Genomic DNA, 17,690 nt, shown 5'->3' with positions numbered 1-17,690 from the left:
GGTTAACACCTAGAAAGGATATATGAAATGGTAGCCCCACCAAATCTGGAAGAAGGACAGTCATTCACCAAACTTCCCAGATTTAATAGAAAGTACTATGGATGGTGGAAGACTAGGATACATGATTTCATCATAGCTGAAGACTCAAAGCTATGGGATGTCATATGTGACAGTCCCTACATTCCAGTTCACACGGGTGAAGACGGTAAAGAGACCACTGTCAAAATAAGAAAGGAATACAACAAAGCTGACCGAAAAAAGATTGAAAAAAACTATAAAGCCAAGAAGATTCTTGTGTGTGAAATAGGATTGGATGAGTACAATCAAGTCACAGCTTGTTCATCAGCCAAAGAGATCTGGGAAGCGTTTCAAACTGCCCATCAAGGAACAACTCAGGTGAACAACTCCAAGATTGACATGCTCACCATGAAGTACGTGATGTTCAAAATGAACGAGGGTGAATCCATTCATAAGATTCACACCAGATTCACTTTTATAATCAATGAGCTCTACTCTCTCGGAGAAGTCATCACAAGCACCAAGCTGATAAGAAAGTTACTTGGTGTGCTACCTGACTCCTGGTATAGCAAGGTAAATACTATCTCTGAGGCCAAGGATCTTAGAAAATTGACAGTCGATGAAATGAAGACTCATGAGATGAAGATGATCATGAAGAAGGAAGAAAAGAATGAGGTGAAGAAGGAGAAGAGCCTAGTTCTCAAAACTGCAAGAGGAGACTCAAGTGATGACGAGTCAGAAATGGCTTATCTCAACCAAAGATTTCACAAAATGATCAAGAAAAGTAGGGGATTTCCCAAAACAGGAGGCTCTAGCAGAAACTTCAAGGGAAATGACTATTGTTATCATATATGTGGGAAACCTGATCATTTCATGAAAGAATGTACTCAAAACAAGCAGGACAGTTATAACAAGACTGCAAAGAGGAACCAGGTCCCTGACAGGAGTTTTAGAATGAAATAGGCTGACAGGAGTTTTAGAATGAAAGAGGCCACTGATGAGATTGTGAAGCAAGCACCTAATGTTACACCCCATAGTTTCTGTACGTTGAGATTCGTTCGGTGTTAGCTATTCAATTGCAGACATCGGAGTTATTGTCGAGAAGATACAAGATCATAGATGCTCTTTTTACAATTATAAGAGTCCGAATTCACCTAACAGGTTATAGAAGGATTGGAAAACAAGTGAACTAAGGAGATTAAGCTTTTGAGGCTTTGAAGGAAAGTTGGGCAAGGTTTGGTACGAAAATTTTGGTCTAAATGGGAGAAAGAATATCTTTTAGTATATTAAGAGTTTTGAAGTGGAACAAAAGTCTAAAGTGAAGCTCGGGAAGCCTAGTTTCCAACGCAACAAACCGCTCCTCAATAGGACATCGGGGTAAGGAGATATGGACATTACAAGTCGGGCTGACACACCAGGAAAATGGTCTGTGCGAACGCGCCAGGGAGCGGCGCGAACGCGTATAAGGCTAAGGGCCAACATAGCGCGAACGCGCTGAACAATTTTGAGGCCCGGGTTCGAGATGAAGGTTATATTATAAGAGTGCAATAATAATATACATGTGACATTTGGAGACCATATGGTATAAATCAGGTAGTACGTTGCTTGAGGAAAGCCCTCGTTACTGTAAGCTAAGTGGGATCCACATGCTGGGGTTCTATAAAGGACATATGAAGATATATATGAGTAGTACTTAGAAAGTTGAGCAAGTCCTAAGAAGGACCCTTAAGCCAAATATAGGCATAAGCCCTCCAAAATGACGATTTAAGGAAACATTTTCGGATGATCTGACTTGGAGGGGACAAAACGACATTATAAGTTTGGAATTTGGAAACCCACAAAGAATGAAAGTTGTAGATAATTGAAAGATAATTCCAACCACAGGTCGTGGGACCTCACACGATATCGGTATCAAGAGTTATGACCTTTTTACTGAACGAAGGTGCGGTAAAAACTAAACGCCGCAGCGAACGCGCCCGTGGGGGCGCGATCGCGCCGAAGGAATTTCGTCGGTCCCAGCAGTAACTCCGGACCGTTATAAAAAGGGGGTTATCCCCCATTTTCTAGCCAAACACACCCAAAAACCTCTCAAATGCTCTAGAAAATTCGCTAACCTTCCCACACCCACTTTTAAGCAAAAACCAGGTATAATTTTCAAATTCCGGTCCGGATAGCGTATAGTTATTGTTGCAGAATCATATAGCGGCATGTTGTGGCCTAAACTTAGGGTGGAAAAGTGAAGATACAAAGAATATTAAATGGAGAAAGGTATGGATCTCTTCATATTTATGTTAATACCGGCTTATTCACGAAAATAGAGCGTAAAATGATTGATATAGTGAGTCGAGTAGTTATGAAAGTTGGAAAACAAGTAAAGGGCCGTTTTATATAATACTTTGGTATGGGAAATGACGTTATGGATGTTGGTATTGTTATTGTTGTTATTGGTCGTTAGATTAAGAATTCAGCTAGGCATATAAACAAGGGAGATCTTTGCCGATTTTCGGCAAAATATAAAATAGTTTAGTTTGAACACTAGGACAAGTGTATGATAATGAGTCTAACATTAGTGTGAATCCTCTCTAATGTAGATTTACGAGCTCGGACGCATAGGCGTAGCTAATAAGAGGCCGAGTAGGTATGTTAAGGCTCGTCCCTTTCTTTCAAAGGCATGATTCCTGTGATTATAATTCCATAAATGTTTTCATAGCTTCCTTGCTTTCAAAGTTAGATGTTTATGAATCCAAGGCATAACTCCTTTCCTAATAATTCATAAATGTTTTCCAAATGTCCGTATTTTCTAAATCAGAGATTTATGGCTCCCTAAGCTCTTATGATAACAACGATGAACCTGTTTTCACAATGATAATGATGATGTCAAAGATGAGAATATTTTCCTATGATGATGATGATTCTGTGTTTAAAGGTTCCAAGTTTACGATTTCAATGACGATATAAGAATGTTGCGCTATTTCTTGATTTCTCAATTTTATTCATCGATGATGGTTATTTTTAAAGATTCCAAAGTATACAAATTGACGCCTTATGAGATTTATGATCTTATTCTATGTTTTCTCTTGATGTTATTCTTCATTGATAGTCTCACCTTATAATAATTGTTCCTTCAAGATAAGACAAGGCGATGATGATTCTTCCATAATATAATCGGAGGTTTCCGACCTTACGTCACTCCGATAGAGGCATAGTTTTCTTTGGGCTCTCATACATGCTGCTTATATGATATATGTATATGTACATGGGGAATATGGGAAAAAGGGAGTGGCGTTATAGACGCATAGCCACCTGATCAGTTGGTATAATATGATATCATCCCGGATGCGGGATGCCCGGACGCGGGGTATATGGTTACATTTAATCAGCCGACGTTCCCGCACTATCATATGTTCTATTTTATGTATACATGTATAAGAAATGTTTTTCAAAGAAAGTTAAGCATGCATGGTATCCGCCCTAAGAGGCATCCAGATATACAGGTTATTCTCCTATCTCATGTTATATTCCATATGTCTTATTTATTACTATTCATGCCTTACATACTCGGTACATTACTCGTACTGACGTCCTTTCTTGTGGATGCTGTGTTCATGCCCACAGGTAGTCGGGGAGACTCGTGCATGCACCCCCAAGAGCCTTGTCGCCACAGCTCTTACGTAGCACTCCACTACTCTGGAGTTGCCGCTTATCGGTATATTCTTTTATGTACATATTTGGGGCACGACGGGGTCCTGTCCCGTCCTAATGTTCAGTATTCCAGTTAGAGGCTCGTAGATACATATGTGTGGGTAATAGATGTCTCATGATCACCTTAGTGTACATTTTTATACAAAGACTTTTGACACTTCGAGAGCTTATGTATATATGTATACTTTGTGAAGATATTTAGTAACCATTTCACCGCAAGTATGTTGGGAACTATGATTGCACAGGTTGAGCGATAGATAGTATGATAAGGGGTGTTCGGTAGCTAATACCGGGTACCTGTCATGGCCTTCTTGTTGGGTCGTGACACTTGAAGCCTGGGGAGACACCTCAAGTGAGTCTGAGAATGAAAATGATAAAGGGGAATTGTCCATAATAGCAATTGATGATAAAGAAACTGAGCATAAGTCAGATCTTGTACTCACGGTTGAATCTGACACGAATGATGATGATGATGATGAGAACAAAGAGGCAAAGTTTTTTGATATGAAGAAAAACTTGAAAGTTTACTCTCAAAGGAAACTCATGTCACTGTCAGACGTGCTGATTGATGCGTATTACGCCCTGATCGTAGAGACACAAGAGTTAAATCTTACTTTTGATGTAATAGAACTGGATAGGGAGGACTTGTAAGATATGAAGAATTAAGTTCATGAGACAAACCAACAAAATATCTTATTAGATATTCAAGTGAGAAAAGATGAGGAATTCTCCTTCAAATAAAGAGGAGAAACAGGCAAGACCTTCTTTGATCATGAAGAAGAGCTAATGAAAGTAAAATTGAACCTCATTGCTGAAACTAAAAAGAATGCGTACCTCAAGAATGACTTAGAAAGGGCTAAGTTCGATCTTGACAAAGCTCTCAAATGGATCTGGTTGTCTGATGAATTTACTTCCAGAAATGAGACTAATGGAAATAAGAAAAAAGGACTTGAATTTATGGAGGAGAAGGCGCCCTACAATCTTCACAATAATCACGTTTTCAATATGGAAAACTGGCATACACACACGACGGACAAGCTGATCACCAACAGGAAGCCTTTGAAACAAGGACTGAAGCTGTTCAAACAGAAAGGAACTTTGTCAAGAAGGGAACGAGAAAGAAAGGAGCAGGTCCTTAAAAGAAAGGATCTCGAAGGAAGAAAAAGAACATGCTACTCGAGTTGGATAGAAGAACATTAATCCATCCTTTCTACAACTACAAAGGACCCAAGCTGGTTTGGGTTCCCAAATCTAGCTACTGACATCACCTAAAGAGGTAGGAGAGAGAAGGAGCAGTCAATATAAATTGATATATCGTGACAGTTCTAAGATGCAAGACTGAAGTCAAAAGGTCTCCTTTCAAATCCCTTATAGCAGGATGTGTGTCGTATCGAGAAGAGTTTTTTCTCACTCTCAAATGGTGCAGGAAGGGATCTCTCAATGGCTACAAAAAAGGTTAGGTACATCGTTGGCAAGTGTTTTTTGGCTATGTCTAACTCACTTTTATACCATTATAGGTAGCATACATGGGAGGATCAGGATAGCTTAAGTGCAAGTAATTCTGCATAGTTCACAGTGATTGCTGATATATTCAAATAACCGTTTAGAGACCTTATCTCCGTATCTCAGGTCAGTAATCCTTTCATTACTCATAAATGTATTTGAACTGTAAGATTTCAAAATAAAGTATATGTCCTTTCCTCTTCCAAGACCTTTCAAAATAGTATCTGTGCCAAATCGTCACTTAAACCAATCCTTTGTCCTCTATTACACCTATTCCAAAAGCGTCAACTCAGCCTGTTTAAAAGACATCCTTCGCATCCTGTCATCTATTCACTTCCCCAAATCTTTGAAGCATAGATACCAGGTACCTCCAAGAGGAGAAGTAATAAAAGAACCTACAAAATCAAAAGGTTCTCTTTGGGAGAGTTTTTGATGTCAAGTTGAAAAAGAGGAGCCAGAAATGAAGGATTTGATGGAAATGGTAGAATTCCAGGAGCGGAGCCATCTCTTTACTTAACCACCACCATGTGTATATAAAGAAGAAGTGGTTTAATTCTATAAGAATCTGCTCTGCTCTAATAATGCACTGGCCTTAACAGTGAATCTGACAAAGTGTGTGCTTATTAAGTCGACACTTGGGAAAATATTGGGAGTAAAGACAGCGAGACTGAGAGCTGTAGCAAATAAGAGATCTCTAAAATCCTAGAAATTCATTGTTAAAGCTGCAGGGTCAGCAACAACAGCTGGTCTCTGAAAGGGTGAGCTTAAGCTTGAGCATCAATAAGCTCTCGAGTTTGGCAGCATGGGGTTTTTGTCAAGGATGTAGGGATGTTTTGCCATCATGGTAGCAGACCTGGGTCTAATAAAAGCTCTTACATCTTTTGAACCAATCAACTTATCAGCCATCATGATTGAGAGAATGAGTAAGGAAGGTCCAAAGCAAACGTTTCATTGTAGTCAATTCCTTCCTTCTTGGTCATTTTGAGGGCTTCTCCCAGTATGGAAAAATCATGGTTTCACTCCGATCCTCCGTTTTTCGTGTGATTCCTCACACACGCTCTTCTTGCACTAGCTTCAAATAGACCTTGTTTACTGATGACAACGGTTCCTGGGCCAGTATGTTCAACCTCACCATTCCATACATTGCTTCATCCAATTCCATGAGGAAAAGATGCACTTTTTCTTCTTCCCTTTTGGTTTCTAGGGTCATCCCTAGATTGCACATGCATTTTCCGCACTTGCAAGTTGGAATCTGTTCATAATATGTCAATTCCTCCCACAGCTTAGTGTGTTTTCCATAGTAATCCACCATGTTCCTTCCCTTCTGCTTGCACTCCGTGAGTTCCGCGTTTAGTTGTTACATCCGAGGGCCATTGATAACGACGAACAGCTCTCGGATGCTCATCCATAATTCTTCCGCTTCCTCTTTATGTGAAACCGTTGAGCGAAGTGTTGGTTCTATGGTGTTGCGAATCCACGACACCAATAGTGATTTTATAGTCCACCAATCTTCCAAGTCTGGCGACTCTTCATCTAGCTTCTTGATTGTACCGTCAACGAAGCCAAATTTCTTCCTTGCTCTTAGGGTTGTCCTCATGAATCTAGCCCATTCTTCATAATTTTAACCATTCAATTGGACTTGTGTCACCACAATTCCAGGGTTATCATTCAACATAATGTCATAAGGAAAGATTGTTTTTCTTTGGGTTTTGTTTTCTTCACCGACAATTCCTTTGCTTTTATCGCCTGTTTCTCCATCACCTGCCATTGTTTTAGGATTTTTGTGTTCTTTCTAACATGGCTCTGATACCATGTTAAAATAAAAAGAGGGACGAGAATTTAGAGAGTCAACAATAATGGAAATTCTTTTTGCCTTTGTATTCATCATCATGACCTCCTTTTCCTTCTTAGCCTAGTCTAATAAAGTAACCATATTCTAATAGGACTACAAATCCTATATTACCATAATTACAAATGCACCATAAATAGACCAAACTTATTACAATTAGGAACAAACTATAAGCATTTGTGAAAGTCATTCCATAAGTTTCATGATAATTAATCATCTAGTAGTGACTAACATGACATATTTTAGGATTGTTTCCCCTTCTCTTCAAAATAAAAGATTGTTAATATCTATCAGGAACATTGGCATACACTAGTAGTGTAACACTACCAAGATATTTGGAACTACAAGGATTTACAAGTGAAGCTTGCTGACTCAGTGTCCTCAATACAGTCAATATGCGTGACATCTGAGACTTGCTATCTATTCAAACCAAAGACAAAATCTCAAAAACTCGGAAAATATCAACTAGAACTCCTTTCAAGTATTTGCCTTTTGAGAAGCTCGTTTTCCTTCCTCAATTTCATTATCTTCTGCTTTAGTGTATGCATATGTTGACTTGAAGTCAAATCCTGTTGGTACTCAACCAGTTTTGTTCTGCTGATAAACACTGCATACACGAAAGAAACACTTTATTTCTAGCTGTTGTCAACTATAGAAGTAACTCATCCCTTTACTTTCAGGTTATTTGAAGTTGGGTGACATGGGAAAGACAATTAGAAAGACCATAAATGTATCATAAGTTACAACACTCACCTTCGTTTTCCATATCCTGGAGCTTCTTGTTCAACTCATTTTTCTCTTCTTGTTCAACCAGGAGACAGTCTTTCAAAACTTGAATCTCATAATGATCTAGGATATCACAGCTTTAACATTTAGCAGGGGAAGAAAATAGTATGCAACTCAAACAAGCATATAACAGTTCTTGGAACTTACATCTGGAGTCTACATCAGCAGATACTTGACCCAAGTTTTTTCTAAGAGCTTCTATTTGGCTCCTATGCACAGCTAAATCTTGGCGAAGTTTCTTTATGGTTGCTTCGCTAGCAGCTTCCTTTGTTTGATATTTCCTGATTAACATAATCAAAGCCAGAATATATTTTGCTGAACGAGCAACTGTGTTTTTTTTTTTTTTTTTAATGTATGTATATCTCATAATACCAAAGTTACCTGATCTGAGATTCCAAATCTTGAATTCTCTCTGCATGATCCCCTTTAAGTGATTCAATAGTTCTCCTGTATTCCTATTTACATGTTCCAATAATCAATGCTGGGTGTAACTGTAAAATCTGACAAAATTTGATAATCATGGGAAAACATGGGATTTGACCTTTCAGATATGCAGAATATAAAATCAGCAATTCCCTGTATTTTGATAAAGCTTCTATGTATCTCACTACTTTCCTCTTCCATTGCTCCAGGGGAGATGTTCTTCATTTAGTTTTATTAGTAAAATAAGACAAATCAAATAGTACTACCTTCATCCGGAACACTCTTTCCATTTTGAGTCATTCCAAAATGATAGATACAATTCTACTAATGACATTGTTCTATACAATTTTCACAACTTTCAATAAGTCGAATACATTTTAACTATTAGAATTTTACATTTAAATTTTAAAGTACTGATTTATCTACCAACTAACTTATCAACCACTACTTCAATATTTTCTTCAACCATCACCAAGTTAATGTGTCGGTCAAATTAATTAAACTTAATATCTACTGAAACACTGTCATATCAAATTGATCGAAGGGAGTACTAAGTTTGACTCAACCAGCACCAATGTATGAGCAACAATTTCCTTACATTCTATTTTCACACTCTTCCTCTTTATCCCTTCAATCTAACCAGATATCTTTGAATTAAAGATAATTTATGTGCAGGAAGACGACTTAAACAGATATGTTTTGAACATTGCATTAAGATACCAAAATACTCTTATTGTGTCTTAATATTTGCCGGAACTCACATTTTCTTTCTGGCAAAACTCATTACGAATTCTCTTCAGTTCCTCCTTCAAACTCTGGCAACTTGAATGGCTTTCAATCTGTCACGTTATTGGAAGAATTCAAGATAATCAAAGAACTTCAGCAATGAAACATACAAGACGGACAGGCAAGCACTAAGAAAGCTCTGAAATATTTAGCCTTCTTTCAACTGCCTCGTTCGAATAAACAACAGGAGAAATGGTTTCGTTTTGTGTATGCACCTTATCAGAAAATTTGTTGAGTGATTCAGTGTAGAGATTTCTCAATCGATCATTTTCTGCAGGTATTAGCATGGGTTATTTGATATGAAGAGGACCAAGTCCTACACAGGAGCAACTAAACAGCTTAAACTCAAATCTGAGGCTCATATTTATCAGGTTGGCACAAGTCTGTAGACATTGGAGTATCCCTCAAACCATGACTATTATTAATGTTTTCTCAGAGATATTACTCGTAAGATTGGGGCTGCAAAATGTTATAGTAATGGAAGCTTCAAAGCATTTCATTTCACATAAATCACCTAATATCAGGATGTACTGCACTGAAAAAAGGATAATTATCAAAGGGATCTACACCTGAATGAAGGAAAATGGAATTTTTTCTCCTCATCTCATATACCAATTAAATAAGCCTTCTCCTTTTTACCGTAATGAAATGCATAGGTCAATTTGCAGGTTTGAAAGAAAGTGAAATAATTATCTACTTAAACCTATAATGATCCTCACGGTCACATGTTCTCAAGATTTTAGTAAAATGAGTGCTAAAGAACATATGGATCTGAAATGTAACCCCTTCTGCATAAATGGATATCTGAAAGAACACATGTCATCATGTATACATATGCCTTTGATTCTTAGTTAGCTCTTTGAGATCCTAGACAATAATGATCATGCTTCTCTTTCATTATGACCTACAAATAATGTGATACAACAAGATCAAATAAACATATACAGTACTAGTTTAAACATGCCTAATAATGAAGTCGTCTCAATATTACAGCAATTACCTCAACTTACTAATCCCAGCTCCTAAATTCAACACTGAGAAATACAATACCAATGTATCTAATTAAAAAACTGCAAATTTTCTATCAAAACATGGCCAGAACGATGCTTTGTTCTTTGATCAATAACTTAAACTTCAAGAAATGAGTGCTTCATTTGCACTCCTGGAGTTGATAACCAAGGCATCCCACTCTCAAGCATAAGGTGCAGGTTTTATTTGTTGCATAATGATCCTTAAGTTTACTTCATTACCTTACGCACCATAATTTAAATACCAATTCACAGATTCTCATAGCCTGTGAATTTATGTCCACCCTCCCCCCAAAGTAAGCAACGATATCCTCGACAAATCCAGTATAATTCTTTTTTTATAACACAAAAACAAGAACCTTATAGCTGATCATTAACTAATTTTTTAGGAAATCGCCCTTTAGTTGCTTTTCCGGTAAAATTAAGCCAAATCTTCAGCAAATAAAAACAAATTCTGCAGTCTAGTCCTGATGTTTAGAGTTGAGACCAGTGTCAAATCCTATGAAATTGTAAGTTCACATCCAACTTATATATATATATATATATATATTTTTTTTTTTTGAAACTGGTAACTCACATCCAACTTATATATTACCCCCTCCGTCCCAATTTATGTGGCACAGTTGGCATTTCAAGAGTTTTTCTTTGACTGGAATTCCTTTAAATGCCTTTTAAATATTTTGAATTGTCAATTATTGTGATTTATAATACTTTTTACGTAGTTTCCAAATATGTAATGTAAACAAATTAAAAATTCTTCGTCCGGATACATGGTCAAAATTAACATGTTTGACTCTCTAAATCCGAGTTGTGCCATATATATTGGGACAGAGGAAGGACTACTCCTTCTGTCCCATTTTATGTGATACTTTTCACTTCCCGATATTCATACTACATGAACTTTTACCAAAATTTTAAGATACATTTTTTCACCAAATTAATATTAGAAAAGTTGCAAATTATAATACTTTTGATGTATTTTTCAAATATATATACCCTAAAATTTGAGTTAATCCAATCCAATTTACCTTCAAAATTTAGTCAAATTAATTCTCGAAAAGTGAAAAATATGCATAAAGCTGGACGGAGGAGTACTATTTTAGTAGTACAAGACGTGTCAGTTTCTATGGTCATCAAGAAGTATTCCAAATATACTCCAAAAAGAAAGATACCCTAAAAATTCAAAATCCTATGGAGCATTAATGAGGACAATTATACTAATAACTCTCGAAATAAAAGGATAGAAGTAGACCAGATTGTAGGCTTTGTATAGTGAATTCAAGTGCTTCACGTTTGTTGCTTTCTGTAATGTAGTCCGCCTGCAATGTTTGAAGCTCCATAGCTCCCTTCTTATATTCCTGTTAATTAATTAAAAAATATAAATAGAAGAAGCATAAGTGAGATAGGAGTGTCGTGTTACACATGCACTTACGTCGTATATTTGGTCGAAGCTCGAAAGCAATGATTCCGTAGTTTCGTCAGTTATTGCAGCCATTGTTAGTGATCTTTCACAATTTTTGATTTTTGGGCAATTGAAAATGGCGGTTCAAAAATATTTGGAAGACAGTGTTAAGTTTTATTGGTGGGATGACATTCTTTTCATCCCATTCTTTTCCCTTTTTAAAAGATTTAAAAGAGTACGCAATTATTTTAATTATAAAATAAATAAATAAAGAGTTTAAGCAATTTGGGGCCACTCTATCTTGGTTTAAGTGAGTCTGGTCGTTGCCTTGTAGCAAGAGAAAGAATATGACATATTATTTTTACATATATTTCATTAAGGGGTCGTTTGGTAGCTGGATAAGAGACAAATTATTCATGTATTAATTTCTGCATTAATTTATACTATGCTTAATAGCTAGTAAAGAGACATCTTATTTAAATATTAATTTCTAAATACTTATACCGCGTTTGGTAGCTAGTTAGGAATAAGTTATTCATGTATAAAATTAGTACGACGTTTGGTTTGCAGTTTAGAAACCCGCATAACTAATACATGAATAAAAATTTGAAATGACAATTTTACCCTTATCATTCCCACTTAAATACTTTCCTTTTCTAAACCATATTTTTATATAGTTTTTTAATATAATGTTTTAATATTTTCCAATTAATAATATTTAAATTTAATTGTAAACAAATTAATTTTAAGAGGTATATAATATTTATTAATTTTTAATATAACAAACCAACATCCATGGTCCAATTGGAAAAACTCCCCCAAACATCGGACACGATTGAAAACACTGAAAAACCCTAACTAAAACACATCGGCCACCCTTGGATGGCCACGGCGGCTGGCGGCCAACCACCACCAGTGGTTGGCTTGCCCAACACAACCCCTACAACTGTAACCAACTACATTGGGGCGTTACATAATACGCTAAATAACACGCCTGATCAAGAGGATATTGAAGGGTTTGCTCTCAAACCAATTAATTACCGACATGGAGAACCAACAATTACATGGACCAAGAAGGAGTTTGAACGCTTATCCGGTCGCCAAAATCTACGATATGCAGTGGTGGTTAAATTCTCCTACGGAAGGCCTGATCTATTTTCTTTACGGAAGAATATGGCAACACAATTGGAGATTAAGGGGAATTGCACTATAGGCTATCTTGAAGAAAGACATGTTTTGCTCAGATTATCTTTATTGGAGGACTATGCTGCACTATTGTCTCGAGCAGGGGAATTTCATGTTCATAACAGATACTTTCCAATAAGATTTTTGAAATGGGATCCATGGTTTAACCCCGATGAAGAAACCACAACCGCAATAGCGTGGATCTCTTTTCTAGGTTTGCCTACAAATATGTTTGACAAAGAATCTATGTTCTCTCTTGTCACGACCCGACTAGGGCCATGATGGGTACCCGGAGCGGACTACCGAGCACCTCTCATTACGCTAGTCATCATACTCACCCTGATCACATATGAACTCCAAGACAATACATGAATATACATAAGCCCTCACGGCTGCAAAAATGATATAAAAAAATGTACACTGATGTAGCCATGAAACAACCACTACCCACGTATCCGTATCTCCTAGCCTCTACTAGAGTACAGTGACATAAGGACGGGACAGGACCCCGTCATGCCCATATATGTACACAAAAAAATACATCAATAACTGGCACCTCCGGAATAGTGGGGTGCTCCTGTGTAGCTGCTGATAGACTCCTATGAATCTAGGCCACCTCCCTGTCTACCTGTGGCATGAACACAGCGTCCAAAAGAAAGGACGTCAGTACGAACATTATACTGAGTATATAAGGCATCAACAATAATAACATATCGAAGAAATAAGGGAACATCACGTAAGGAAACAACCTATAACTGAATGTCACTTAAGACGGAATAATGCATGCTAACTTACATTATAAACATCATCATAACAAGTATGCATATATAAGCTGCCCGACCATATAGGTACGGTGTGATCATAATTAGCCTGCGTCCAGGCCTCCCGCATCCGGGGTAAACATCTCATGCCGCCCACTAGTGGTGTCTGCCCATGCCCTCTAGACATGGTGTATATGTCGCCCGCCTTAGCGGTGTCTGCCCGGACATATAGGCACGGTGTAATCTCATTATCATATACTTATCACAAAGCATGCATAAGAACTCAAAGATAAACTATAACTCTATCGGGGTGACGTAAGGTCGAGAACCCCCGATTCCATTATGGAGTAGCCATGATCATCATGCCTCACCTTGAAGGAATTAGCATTGTAAGGTGAGTCTAGCAACAATAAATAACATCAAAGAATCGTATAAGAATCATTAGCTTCGTAAAAGTATCATATCATGAGCTTTAGAATCTCTAGACGTAGACTCATCATCATCATTATCATATTCATAACATATCTCTTATCTTTATCTCATGAGAAGCTCTTTATAAACATAGACTCATAGTTTCCGGAATGTAAGAAGGTCATGGAAAAACAAAGGAAGTCATGTCATAGGAATCATGCCTTAGAAAAAGAAGGGACTAGCCTCACATACCTTTACGTCTTTCTAACTTTATCAATTAAATGCTTCCCTCCAATGTTTGCGATTCTACATCCAAGAGAATTCGTACTAAGGTTAGATAATCGGAAACATGCTTAAGCTTAAGCTAAAGCTAACGAAAATTGGGCAGCATTTCCTTTGTTTCTACAACTTCCTCCATATGACATAACAATTCCCAAACATCAATAACAACATACATAATATCGTAATCCGTAGCTTTGACAAGTTTGACATTATCCAAATCTCAAAATTCCTCTCAAAGTCATGCATAACCATAGCCATAATATAACACCACATTCATCCTCATATAATGGTTTTTCAATACTCTTAATACCATTTATAACAAGATTATACTCACAACATGTCAAGAATCATGATTCATGTTAAGCTACTACTTAAGAATACCCTTGTTTCACACTTGAGCTCCATTTTCTACTTTCTTCCATAATCCAAGTCTTTCAACCATTCAATATTCTAAATAACATGAAATGATCATAAACCTCACCTTTGATTGTGTAGGAGCGAGTTTTGAATAGAGATGCTTCACTTGAAAAAAACCCTAGCTACACTTCCAAAGAAATTCTTGACTTCTAGCAACCCTAGAGAGCTTCCTTGCACTTGATTTCCTTGGATTGATGATGCTTTGATTTGCCTTGGATTTATGTTAGTGAAGGGTGTGGAATGTTCTAGAGACTTAAAGAGAAGTGGAGAAGTTGGAAGAATGAAAATTTTGAAGTGGGAACACATTTATATATTCGAAAAATACTCAGCCCGTTGGGTGTTATACGGTCCGTATAAACTTATACGGTCCGTATAAGTGATCGTATTTCACCATCAGGGAAATCCCTATTATACGGACCCTTATACGGACTGTATAAAGTTATGCGGACCGTATAAGTGGTTGTATAACTCCACTTTTCTAAAATTATTTCCGTCGTTTCGTTTGATCTCCAATCCTTATGGAGCCTTCTTAGCACTTGTTTAACACTTCATTAGCAATCTAAGGGGCATCATAACTCTTCTCAGGACATTACTAAGTCGACATTAGCTCAGTACCTTGCGAAACCTTTCCAAAACACAACGTATACTTCGCCGTTCTTAACGACTTTCTTCTCTTGCTTCAAACGCCTTTGGAATCTTAATTAGAATCGTTAAGTACTACTTCTTACTTGTAGAAACATCATATACTTCTCACCCTGCGTTAGTCTATCTACCATACAATGACATGAAATTTTTCGAAGTGTAACTCTCTTCCCTCATTTAAAAACATTCGTCCTCGAATGTTAAGTTCTCGGGAATTCTACAAAAATTTCGCCAGAGTTTTCCCTGTAATATGGCGCTACCATCCTATCACAACAACCCACAATAACAACGCCTTACAGGGCTATAATACAATGGCAAGAAAATATAGCCACACATGACCAAAAGCACTAAAAGGAAAGCATTTCATACCTCATAATACCGATGTCTTATCTTTAATCTCTTCCGGGGGTGGAAACAAGTGCGGATATTTGGACTTCATGTTTTCTTCCACTTCCCAAGTCATTTCTTCTAGGTTATTGTTTCTCCATAAGACCTTGACTGAAGCTACTTCTTTGTTTCTAAGTCTCCGTACTTGCCTATCTAGTATGGAAATAGGTACCTCCTCATAAGTCAACTTTTCCGTGACTTGAACATCATCCACAGGTATGATTCTAGTAGGATCTCCGACACACTTACGGAGCATTGATACATGAAAAACTGGGTGGACTGCTTCATGTTCTGGAGGTAACTCCAGTTCATAAGCTACTTGGCTTACCTTGTCGATAATCTTATAAGGTCCAATGTACTGAGGACTTAATTTTCCCTTTGGTGATACCTTTAAGAATACTCAATCATCAACTTGGAATTCTAAGTCTCGTCGACGGTTGTCCGCATAAGATTTCTGGTGACTTTGGGCCGTTAGTAATCGATCTCGGATGACCTTGACCTTTTCCACCGCTTGTTGAATCAATTCCGGACCTATTAGCTGTACCTCTCCTACTTCAAACCACTATTACACCACGAAAAATTTCATGTCGTTTCACAGTAAATATACCAACACAGGGTGAGGCGTATATGATATTTCCACAAGTAAGAAGTAGTACCTAACGGTTCCCATTAAGATTGCAAAGACGTTTGAAGCAAGAGAAGAGAGTTCGTTAAGAAAGGCAAAGTATACGTTGTGTTTCGGAAAGGATTTGCAAAGTACCGAGTTAATGTTGACTTGATGATGTCTTAAATAAGTGTTATAATGCCTCTTAGATTGTTAATGAAGTGTTAAACAAGTGCTAAGAAGGTTCCATAAGAATTGGAGACAAGACGAGTCGACGAGGACGAGTTTCGGGAAATTATGGATTGTACGGTCCTTTATACGGACAAAGATAAAAGATACGGCCCGTATATCTGTCCGTAGAACTTTCCCAGAGTAGGCTCTCCACTGGAAGCAATATACGGTCACATATACGGACCGTATAAATTATACGGACCGTATGTGTGTCCGTATAATGCCGTCGGGACAGATTTTAAGTTTTATAAAGGAGGCCCCAAGTTCATTTATTTTATTTCCCATTTTCTCTCCACTTCTCTCCAAACCTATAGAACTTTCTCCACACTTCACTTACACTTATCCAAGGGAAAATTAAAGATCAACTTCATCAAACCAAGAGAATCAAGTGCAAGGAGGCTCTTTGGGGTTGCTCGAAGTCAAGAAATCTCTTTGGATTGGAGCTAGGGTTTTTCTCAAGTGAAGTGTTTTCATCTAAAGACCATTCCCACATTATCAAAGGTAAGTTTTATGATCATTTCATGTTATTTAGAATATTGAGGGGTTGAAAGACTTGGATTATGGAAGAAAATAAAATATGGAGCTCAAATGTGAAAATAATGATATTTTTGAATAGTAGTTGACATGAATCATGACTCTTGATGTATTATGAGAAAAATCTTGTTGTAAACGATACAAATGACGTTAAGGAAGTATAATATGAGAACGAATATGACGTTGTGTGATAATGTTGGTTATGGGTGATTTGAAATGGAATTGGAAGAATTGAATAAGGGGTAGTTTGATGAAGGTTGTTGATCATGATATTATGAATGTTGTTGTTGACGTTTAGGAGTTGATATACTATATGGAGGAAGTGGTAGAAACAAAGGAAATGATGCCCAATTTTCGTTAGCTTTAGCTTAAGCTTAAGTATGGTATCTATTATCTAATCTTAGCACAAATTCCTTTGAATGTAGAATTACGAACTTGGAAGGAAGCGTATAGTCGGCAAGTTAGAAAGGCATAAAGGTATGTAAGGCTAGTCTCTTCTTTTCCAAAGGCATGATTCCTATGACATAATTCCCTTTATCTTTCCATGACCTTCTTACATTCCGGAAACTATGAGTCAATGTTTACAAAGAGCTTCTTATGAGATAGATATAAGGGACATGTTGTGAACACAATAATGAAAATGATGAGTATATGTCTAAAGATTCCAAAGCCTGTGATATTATATTCTTATGAAGTTAATGATTCCTTGATGATATTTATTGTTGTTACCCTCACCGTA

General features: G+C 37.2%; 1 protein-coding gene across 1 annotated transcript; it reads right to left on the bottom strand.

Annotated features, from left to right (window-relative positions):
- Positions 1 to 7,228: 7,228 nt before the first annotated feature.
- LOC132040958 (protein At-4/1) lies at positions 7,229 to 11,682 on the bottom strand. Its single transcript, XM_059431657.1, has 8 exons — positions 11,528 to 11,682; positions 11,348 to 11,453; positions 9,283 to 9,338; positions 9,043 to 9,120; positions 8,240 to 8,313; positions 8,006 to 8,139; positions 7,826 to 7,921; positions 7,229 to 7,679 (listed from the first exon to the last, which is right to left on the bottom strand). The coding sequence occupies exons 1-8, from the start codon at positions 11,588 to 11,590 to the stop codon at positions 7,534 to 7,536; spliced, it is 753 nt and encodes a 250-aa protein (XP_059287640.1). The 5' UTR covers positions 11,591 to 11,682; the 3' UTR covers positions 7,229 to 7,533.
- Positions 11,683 to 17,690: the final 6,008 nt, after the last annotated feature.

The sequence above is a fragment of the Lycium ferocissimum genome, chromosome 12 (assembly GCF_029784015.1).
Source record: "Lycium ferocissimum isolate CSIRO_LF1 chromosome 12, AGI_CSIRO_Lferr_CH_V1, whole genome shotgun sequence".
NCBI classification, from domain to species: domain Eukaryota; kingdom Viridiplantae; phylum Streptophyta; class Magnoliopsida; order Solanales; family Solanaceae; genus Lycium; species Lycium ferocissimum.
The sequence above is the reverse complement of the archived record's forward strand: the minus strand, read 5'-3'. Positions and strand labels throughout refer to the sequence as shown.

Coding starts and splice junctions, on each gene's coding strand:
- LOC132040958 (XM_059431657.1), bottom strand. CDS start 11,590: ATGGCTGCAATAACTGACGAAACTACGGAATCATTGCTTTCGAGCTTC. Junction 9,121..9,282: donor TCAACAAATTTTCTGATAAG/GTGCATACACAA, acceptor ATAACGTGACAG/ATTGAAAGCCATTCAAGTTG. Junction 8,314..9,042: donor AGTTTTGCCAGAAAGAAAAT/GTGAGTTCCGGC, acceptor ACATGTAAATAG/GAATACAGGAGAACTATTGA.